The sequence below is a fragment of the Ochlerotatus camptorhynchus genome, unplaced genomic scaffold, assembly GCF_037179485.1.
Source record: "Ochlerotatus camptorhynchus isolate MF236.1 unplaced genomic scaffold, CSIRO-AGI_Acam_v1.1 ptg000287c, whole genome shotgun sequence".
In the NCBI taxonomy this organism is placed as follows: Eukaryota; Metazoa; Arthropoda; class Insecta; order Diptera; family Culicidae; genus Ochlerotatus; species Ochlerotatus camptorhynchus.
In genome coordinates, this window is record NW_027040776.1 from 90,138 (window position 1) to 99,918 (window position 9,781).

A 9,781-nucleotide genomic window follows, 5' to 3' on the forward strand; every position below is an offset into this window, starting at 1 on the left:
GTCGGCTCCGGCACTACTGCTGGTTTCACTGCCGCAACCGTTGCGACCGAAGCTCTCGTGCTGTCAAAGCTCGGTACAAACTTCCAGAATCCCTGAAAATAAAAAAAATAAACGTCAGTGTTGAATACTACTAGTTGAATTCCGTTGCACATAGGAAAAAGATATATTCATTTTCAGCTGAATTAAGTTTGTTTGTATTGATATCATCGAACAGTAACTTAAGGTCCTGTATCAATTCCCCGTGTTGTCCAAAAAGGATTATAGCCAGCCCTGATCTGTTAAATTCTGGTTGAATTCGTAGATAGGTTTACCAATATATGGAGGAAATTTGAGGTCTAATTCTTAAAAAAATAACAAAATCTGAGTGGTATGAAAAACGGCCTCTTTTCATAATTTGGATACCTTCCAACAATCGGTCTTCTTACTATAGTTCCCACGTTAATTCATGCTCACTTCTTCCAATCCGGGAACCCCTATGCATTGGACAGACGCACTCCACAACACCAGTAGTAACGTTCAGTATTACCTCCACCGGACGAGGAAGTTCCTTGGGTGGTGTTGGCAGTTGGCGTTTCAGTCCGCTCCGGCTCCACTACTGGTGTCACTGCCGCAACCGTCGCGACCGAAGCTGTCATGCTGGCAAAGCTCGGCAAAAACTCCAGTTATGTCTTCTTGCTTCGATATTCACAAACATTGTGTCAAAAAAGTAGAACCGCTGAAGCCTCAGGCTACTATGTTTTTTTTTTTTCCTTGAAGGCACATCGTAGCCCGTTTTTAAATACTTCTTAATTTCATTTCATTTTCTCGGGACGAGAAGGGGAATGTGTGGGTGGCATCATTCAATAGAGATGGTTTGGACGCACGCATTCATTCGAGTGTGAAAGTGTATCCGAGTGTACCGTGCAATGGGTGATTTCCCGGAGGAGTTTAACTGTTCACACCTCCCATTTTCGCTTCCATGTTGTTACAGGTATCATCAAAAGTGCACTTTTCGTTGCAACATTCGTCAGACTATTTTATACCTCTTACCGTTAGGATGTTTTCCCAAATAAAGAATAATTACCAGGTACCGAGGTAAATCTTACCCGTTAGGTAGAGCACCAGGAAAAAACTGTTTTTCTTGTATTTTTGATTAGTTTTCCCAATTTTTTTCGAAAAATAAAAAACATGCCGAAAAAAATTATATTTGGAGTGGTGAACTTCCCCTTACTGAAAATAATATTTGCATCAGCCAACATAGCTCCAAAAGCTCTTGGAGCGCCTTAAATTGGGCTATTTCATTTTGAGAAACATATCGGTTACTATAAGTCATCTGAAAGAGCTTCGCTTTCCGAGCGCAAAGATTAATATTTAATAAAATAATTAATATTTAAAGCAAAACAATTACTTCACTGTTTGCGTTGCGTTGCATTGGTTTGGTAACGGAGTAATACAAAATAGCCACTTCACTGTTTGACACTAAACTAACAAATTGATAGCTTGCTTCCATACAAAGTACCAATTTAATCACACTTATTTAAAATAATTTCAGTGTTCCAAAATTGATGAAATTTAAGATTTCGGTTCCATTTGACATGTACTACCCATAATCGCATATCAGTTTTATCTTTGCTTGATTTCCTATCCATATGGGACTGATATGCAATTATGGGCAGTGTAGTCCACAATTCCCCTAAAGAACCCAATCGTAAAACGTACGGTTTGTATAGTGACGATTTAAGGTTACTTGGTAATCAATGAAAAGGTCATCAAGTGAAAACTACGCTTATGTGCCACGGAACGATGTCACCAAAGTATATACGTTGAAAAGCATTTCATTTCGTTTCAGTTTTCTTAGCAAAGCGGTGCTCTACATCCAAAAACTAGAACACTAGTGGCCACTGGGACAGAATAGTACTTTTGTTGGAGAACAATCGTAGTGCTTCATCCATACTTCCTAGAGGGTTGGTGTCATGGTTACATAATTAGTTTCGTTCAAGATCACGCGGTTCAAATGACGGAATGCTAGCAAAAATATCAACGCAGAATGAGATTTTAAATTGAGGTCAATTCCGCAAAAAGATTTTTTTTTTTTTACATTTTTAACATATTTAGCATGTTCGTGAACCACGAAAGGGAAAGAAAAAAGAGAATAATACGCCATCTATCAGTGAGCGAGCGCACACACCAATCATCATATCCCCTCGTTCATCGACACCAATCGAGACCCAAAAGGAGAAAAAGGAGAACTACTATGGCGATGTACCTTCTTCCGGCCCTCCTTGATATATAAGGAACTTCATTGACATGTGTCAGCCTCTTTTACACATTGGAAAGCCCATCAAGCAGAAGAATACGTGGAAAGTGGAAATTGTATAAAATAGTGGATATTGTATTGAACGTTGAAGTATTGTACGCAAGTGTAGGCTAGTGAAATAAAATTGAAGTTTTTGAATTAGTTTGAAGTGAAATAAAGTGAACTTTTTTACACCGTTGCTACTCTCTGTGCTACTCGACATATGGTCCTTCGAGCCGGATACGTCGATACTCCGTATTCCCGGTAGTCCTGTGCTAGTGAGACGCCATCATTCAACCGCCATTGAATTACGCTAGAAAGTTCCAGAAGGTTTCACGAAGTCCGTCGTATACTTACGGCCCAGAATCAACACCTATCAGCAAATTTGAACTATTCAAGGCATTTGCATTGCCTCGAGCAGGTAATTAGCATTTCAACCAACATACCTACCTGCCTGTGTGTGCTCCGCTTGTCCCATTGTCCACAGATCCACTTCTATCGTCGCAATATGTCCAGCGATCGCCGTGTAAAAACTCTCAAGATGCGGCTGAAGAGCTTGATAGCATCACTCAACCTCATCAAAACCTTCGTCGATGACTTCGATGAGGGTACGCAAGCTGACGAGATTCCCGTTCGGCTAGAGAGTCTAACCAAACTTTGGTCGGACTATAATACCGTGCAGAGCGAGCTGGAGACACTCGACGAGAGCACCCTCGACGCATACCTGAAAGATCGTATGGGCCTCGAATCGTCCTACTATCGAGTCAAAGGTTTTTTGTTAGCCCACAATAAATCCCCGTTAAACCAAACCATCCCAAATAGCAGTCAATTTGAGGCACAACTCCCTCCGTCGACATCGCAGGTGCGATTGCCGGACGTAAAGCTACCCGTTTTTGATGGAAGACTCGATAATTGGCTCGTCTTCCATGATTTGTACGTCTCGCTGGTCCACTCTTCGGCTGCTCTGTCTAATATTCAGAAATTTTATTATTTGCGGTCATCCCTATCAAATACGGCCCTTCAGCTTATTCAGTCGATTCCGATAAGTGCCAATAACTACCCGGTGGCATGGAATTTACTCTTGAAGCATTTCCAGAACACGGCACGACTGAAGCAGTCATACGTGGACGCACTATTTGACTTCTCTGCGCTAAAACGTGAGTCAGCTGCGGAACTACACAACTTAGTTGAGAAATTCGAGGCCAACGTAAAGGTTCTTCAGACATTGGGGGAACAGACACAACACTGGGACATACTTCTCATCCGAATGCTTAGCATCCGCTTAGATTCAACAACAAGGAGAGACTGGGAGGAGCACTCGTCTTCTAAGGAAGTCGTCGAATTTAAGGACTTGACGGAATTTATCCAGCGACGTGTATCAGTTCTGCAATCTTTACATACAAAGATCATCGACAATCTGCCGTGTAATCAGATGAAGAAGCTAGCTCAACGTTCCGTGTCCAGCCACGGTGCCAATCAGATCAGTCCTAGAAAGTGCCTCGTTTGTTCAGATCATCATCCCCTATACTCGTGCGGGAGTTTTGCGAAGATGTCGACCGAAGACAAGGACAAGGAAGTACGTCGTCATCAGCTTTGTCGAAATTGCCTGAGAAAGGGTCACCATTCTAAGGATTGCTCATCGTCTTCCAACTGCCGCAAGTGTCGTGGTCGTCACCACACGCTACTTTGTCACGAATCATCCTCTCCATTAACTTCGAAGTCTCTCAGCCCTCAACAATCAAAACTGGTAGAAGCGTCTCAGATAACTGATTCTCCCACTACTTCTGCGTCCGCAAAAATAATCGAGTCGGTCAGCTGCTCCTCTGCTGGCCACAAACAGCGAACAGTTCTTTTGGCTACAGCGGTCATCATTCTTGTTGACGACAACGGCGTCGAACACATGGGACGTGCTCTGCTGGACTCGGGAAGCGAGTGCTGTTTTATAACGGAACGTTTCTCACAACGCATGAAGGCTCAGCGAAGAAAGATCTACCTTCCAATCAGTGGCATCGGCCAATCATCTACACAAGCCAAACAGAAGTTCACTTCCATCGTTCGTTCACGAGTTGGTGAATACAAGACCAGCGTAGAATTTCTTGTTCTTGCCAGCGTCACCATAGACCTACCATCTACGTCCGTCGACACTTCGACGTGGGACTTTCCACCTGGCATACAACTTGCCGATCCATCGTTCGATAGCACCAACCCGATCGACATCATAATCGGAGCCGAGATATTTTTCGAGTTGTTCCGAGTCCCCGGCCGAATTCCTCTCGGGGACCATCTTCCGGTGCTGGTAAATTCAGTATTTGGCTGGGTAGTTTCAGGAAAATCCACCGTTAGCACATCCAATCCTCCAGTTGTCGCGAACATCGCTACCGTCACAGACGTTCATCACCTCATGGAACGGTTTTGGAAAATCGAGGAGGAAAGTTCACCTTCCACCTACTCCGTTGAAGAGCAAGCCTGCGAGCAGCATTTTTGTCAAACCGTGTCACGTACCACAGAGGGCCGATACGTAGTTCGCTTACCTTTCAAGGAAGCCGTTCTTGAGCAACTTACCGATAACCGTCGGACTGCTGTCCGTAGGTTTCATCTGCTACAAAGTCGTCTAATCCGGAATCCTGATCTACGCCAGCAGTACAAGGCGTTTATAGACGAGTACCTCGACCTTGATCATATGGAGCGGATACACGACTACGAAGAGCCAAACGTCAAACGCTTTTATCTGCCACATCATGCAGTGCTTCGCGAAGACAGCACAACCACGAAACTACGGGTCGTCTTCGACGCTTCGTGTAAGACTCCTACAGGGCCATCATTGAACGATGCACTAATGGTTGGGCCAACCGTTCAAGAAGACATACGGTCAATCACAATGCGTTCCCGGAAGCACCAGGTCATGATAGTCGCAGATGTTAAAATGATGTATCGCCAGGCTCTTGTCGATCCTCGAGACACGTCAGTCCAGCTCATCGTATGGAAGCCTTCTCCAGACCAGCCGATGGAAACCTACAGGTTAAAGACTGTCACGTATGGCACTGCTAGTGCACCATTTCTCGCAACGCGGGTATTAACTCAGTTGGCCAATGACGAAGGCTCTAATTTTCCTTTAGCAGCTCCAGTTCTGAAGAAAGATTTCTACGTGGACGATCTCTTTTCCGGAGGCAAAACCGCAGCGGAAGTAATCGAGCTGCGAAACCAGCTAGAAGGCCTCCTAGCAAAGGGTGGTTTCCAGCTACGTAAGTGGGCCTCAAATGATGAAGCTGTCCTTGACGGGATTCCACCTGAAAACCGTGCCGTGCAGACATCAGTAGACCTTCACCGGGACCAGGTAATCAAAACGCTCGGTCTCTACTGGGAGATATCAACTGACTGCCTGCGCTACAAAATTGAATTGCCGTCGGACTCAGCAAATCTACTCACTAAACGGCTCGCCCTCTCGCTTATTGCACGCCTCTTTGACCCGCTCGGCTTAGTGGGTCCAGTTGTTACGACCGCTAAAGTGTTCATGCAAAACCTTTGGACCTTGAAGGACGAAAAGGGAGCACTTTGGAGTTGGGATCGTGAACTACCAAATGAGTACCAGACGCGATGGATCAATTATCAGTCCCTGCTGCCAAACTTGAACAATCTCCGCATCAATCGCTGCATTTTGCTACCTGTACCTGAAACCGTCCAAGTCCACATTTTTGCCGACGCCTCACAACTCGCCTACGGTGCCTGTGCTTATGTCAGGTCCACTAATACAGCTGGGTTGGTTAAAGTAGCTCTACTCTCTTCCAAATCACGGGTTGCACCTCTCAAACAACTCAGCATTCCTCGACTTGAACTGTGTGGCGCTTTAATGGCAGCAGAATTATACGAGAAAGTAAAATCATCGCTACAACTCGACGCAGATTATTATTTCTGGCTCGACAGCACCGTCGTACTGTGCTGGCTTAACGGTTCGCCGTCTGAATGGAACACCTTCGTCGCAAACCGTACTTCCAAGATTCAAATTACCACCCAGAACTGTACGTGGAATCACATTGCCGGCCTGGAGAATCCAGCAGACTGCCTATCTCGTGGGATGACTGCACATGCGATACTTAAATTCGATCTCTGGTGGCATGGGCCACAATGGTTACACCTTCATCAACGTCACTGGCCGGTAGGAGCTAGCAAATTTGATCAACCATCTGCGGCAGTTCAAGAAGCACGTCGCGCATCAGTAGCAGCACCATCAACTCCGAGCGAACCATCTTTTGTCGACCTGCTCGTCGAAAAATTTTCCAACTTCCTGTCCCTTATCCGGATAGTTGCTTACTGTCATCGTTTTATTCGAAACTGCCGAACTGCACCAAGCGAACGACCGAAAACCTCACTCCTCAACGTCGATGATCTAAATGAAGCTGAAAATAGTATCATCCGATTAGTTCAACAGCAATCGTTCAGCGAAGAATGGAAGCAGCTGAAAAACAATCAACCAGTGTCATCGAAGTCCCGTCTCAAATGGTTTCATCCCTTCGTATCTTCGGAGCAGCTGATTCGAATAGGTGGAAGGTTAGGAAACGCACTGCAACCATATGACGTCAAGCATCAAGTTCTTCTTCCTCGATCGCACCCATTTTCGCTTCTCTTGATCCGTAGCTACCACGAAAGGCATCTTCACGCCGCTACCCAATTGCTTCTAAACCTACTACGACAGCGCTACTGGGTCATCGGAGCCAGAAGCCTAGCCAAACGAGTGATCCATAGCTGCGTTGTTTGCTTTCGAGCTCGTCCAAAAATGTTGGAGCAATTTATGGCAGAATTGCCAGCATCACGAAGCACTGCGAATCGACCCTTTTCCACCACAGGAGTGGACTACTGGGGACCCATCTTCCTCAAACCCACTCATCGACGAGCTGCACCAGGAAAGGCTTACGTGGCAGTATTTGTATGCTTCTGCACCAAAGCGGTGCATCTAGAATTGGTTTCCGACCTGACCACAGCCAAGTTCATCCAATCACTTCGTCGGTTTGTATCTCGCCGAGGATTGTGTACAGACCTATACAGCGACAACGGGAGGAATTTTCTGGGAGCCGCTAATGAGTTGAAGCAATTAGTGAACAGCAAGGAGTTCCGGAATGCCATCGCTCAGGAATGCAATGCACAACAAATTAGATGGCATTTCAATCCACCCAAAGCGTCAAATTTTGGTGGTCTGTGGGAGGCTGCCATACAATCGGCTCAAAAGCACTTCATTCGAGTCCTCGGAAAAAACAGCCTTCCGTATGATGATATGGAAACCCTTTTGTGCCAAATTGAGTGTTGTTTGAACTCGCGACCACTTGTTCCACTAAGCGATGACCCATCGGACTACGAACCCTTGACACCAGGACATTTTCTTACTGGATCCCAACTAAAATCTGTTCCTGACGTCGATTACACCGGAATTCCTACAAACAGGCTCTCGAAGTGGCATCACGTCCAGAAATTGTACCAGCAGCTGTGGAAGAGGTGGCATCTGGAATATCTTTCCACTCTGCAAACTCGTTCCAAATGGCTCCATCCTCCAATCCAAGTTCGAGAAAATGAACTAGTTCTTCTTTGCGACGAAAATTGTCCTCCGATGCATTGGCGGACGGGCAGAATTCAGGCAACACATCCCGGTACCGACGGCGTCATCAGAGTGGTTACTGTCCAAACACCTAATGGTCAATTCGTCCGTCCGGTGAATAAAATCTGCCTTCTACCAGTAGCATCATCATGCGACCAACAAACAACAACCGCGAAGTAAACACATTCACCAAATAGATCGCAACAACACCTGATCCAGTACCAAACATCCAACGAGGACAGAACATCCATAATTGCACCTCACATCACCGTTGCATCATTGATCCAGGAGCACCTAAAAGAAAAGAATTAATTAAAGGCCTGCTTTCAGCAGGGACAAGGTAAGCCTCTGTCCAAAGCATTTAATTTCAGCGAAACGTGCTACCGGGTCTTATCTGCATTTCAGACTAATGAACAATGTAATCGTTTTGACATCGCCAAACCAAAACATCGGACTTTCATCGATTCTGCAACGCACTGTCATCAGCATCGTCATCATAAGTGTCAGAAACAGCGTTCCTGACGGGGCCAGCATGTTCGTGAACCACGAAAGGGAAAGAAAAAAGAGAATAATACGCCATCTATCAGTGAGCGAGCGCACACACCAATCATCATATCCCCTCGTTCATCGACACCAATCGAGACCCAAAAGGAGAAAAAGGAGAACTACTATGGCGATGTACCTTCTTCCGGCCCTCCTTGATATATAAGGAACTTCATTGACATGTGTCAGCCTCTTTTACACATTGGAAAGCCCATCAAGCAGAAGAATACGTGGAAAGTGGAAATTGTATAAAATAGTGGATATTGTATTGAACGTTGAAGTATTGTACGCAAGTGTAGGCTAGTGAAATAAAATTGAAGTTTTTGAATTAGTTTGAAGTGAAATAAAGTGAACTTTTTTACACCGTTGCTACTCTCTGTGCTACTCGACATAGCATTTTTAACACCGTAAAACTCCTCCTGTCGTCTTCACTAGGACTTGCCTGACCCGTCCATCGCGTCCTTTCACAACTGAGACAATCCGTCTTGGTAGCCACCCGTTCCGGATCGATTCGTCAACGATAATGACTGGGTCTGCGTCCTTCGGTTTTGCTTTTGCTTCCTCGAACCATTTTGTGCACTTGCAGAATGTCGGGAGGTATTCCCGTACCCAACAATGCCAAAACTGGTCAACCAGGCTTCTCGTTAGCTTCCAGTTGGTTATAAGGCACTCTGGATATTCTAGCATCGGTTGTGGAGGCTGAGCAGCCCCCTGAGAGCTCAGAAGCAGAAAATGATTTGGCTTAAAGGCTTCTTGGGCTTCTTGGGCTTCTGACTCAACTGGGACAAACGTCAAAGGACGTGAATTGACGATACCTTCTGCCTCGATCATCAGTGTGACGTCGTCGGGGTTCCTGCTTGTGTTTAATGAGACGAATGCGACCTTAACAGATCTAACTAGTCGCTCTCATGATCCTCCCATGTGCGGAGCGGATGGCGGATTGAAGATCGATGATAGCTGCTGGTTCATTTCCGCTATCTGTTGCTGCAACTCACGGCTAGCTCCGAGGAATTTACTACCGTTATCGCTCCTTATCTCTAAAGGTGATCCACGGAACCAACGAATAGCCATCTTGCATGTTTCCGCGGTCAGGGAGTGCACTACCTCCAGATGGACTGCTCGAATGGTAAGGCACGTAAACAGTGCCACCAATCGTTTGACTTGTGATCGTCCGAATTTGACCATAAGAGGGCCGAAATAGTCAAGGCCGAAGAACATAAACATATACCGCATATGTTCACCGTAGCCTAAACTAAACTTCAACTTATCATTGACTTAAATTAAACTCAACTTGATATTATCTTTAACAAACGTTCAACTTTATTTTAACTAAACTTGAAATTGTAAGCTAAACTTTGCAATTGAAGAAACTTCACTTT

At 45.3% G+C, this 9,781-nt stretch overlaps 1 protein-coding gene across 1 annotated transcript; it reads left to right on the plus strand.

Annotated features, from left to right (window-relative positions):
- The first annotated feature begins 2,783 nt into the window (after window positions 1-2,783).
- LOC135706697 (uncharacterized) lies at window positions 2,784-8,039 on the plus strand. The gene has a single exon (XM_065228350.1). It carries the CDS (start codon window positions 2,784-2,786, stop codon window positions 8,037-8,039), a length of 5,256 nt encoding a protein of 1,751 aa, XP_065084422.1.
- The last annotated feature ends 1,742 nt before the right edge of the window (window positions 8,040-9,781 follow it).

Bases quoted from the DNA above. Each gene is read 5' to 3' on its own strand.
- LOC135706697 (XM_065228350.1), top strand. From the start codon at position 2,784: ATGTCCAGCGATCGCCGTGTAAAAACTCTCAAGATGCGGCTGAAGAGC.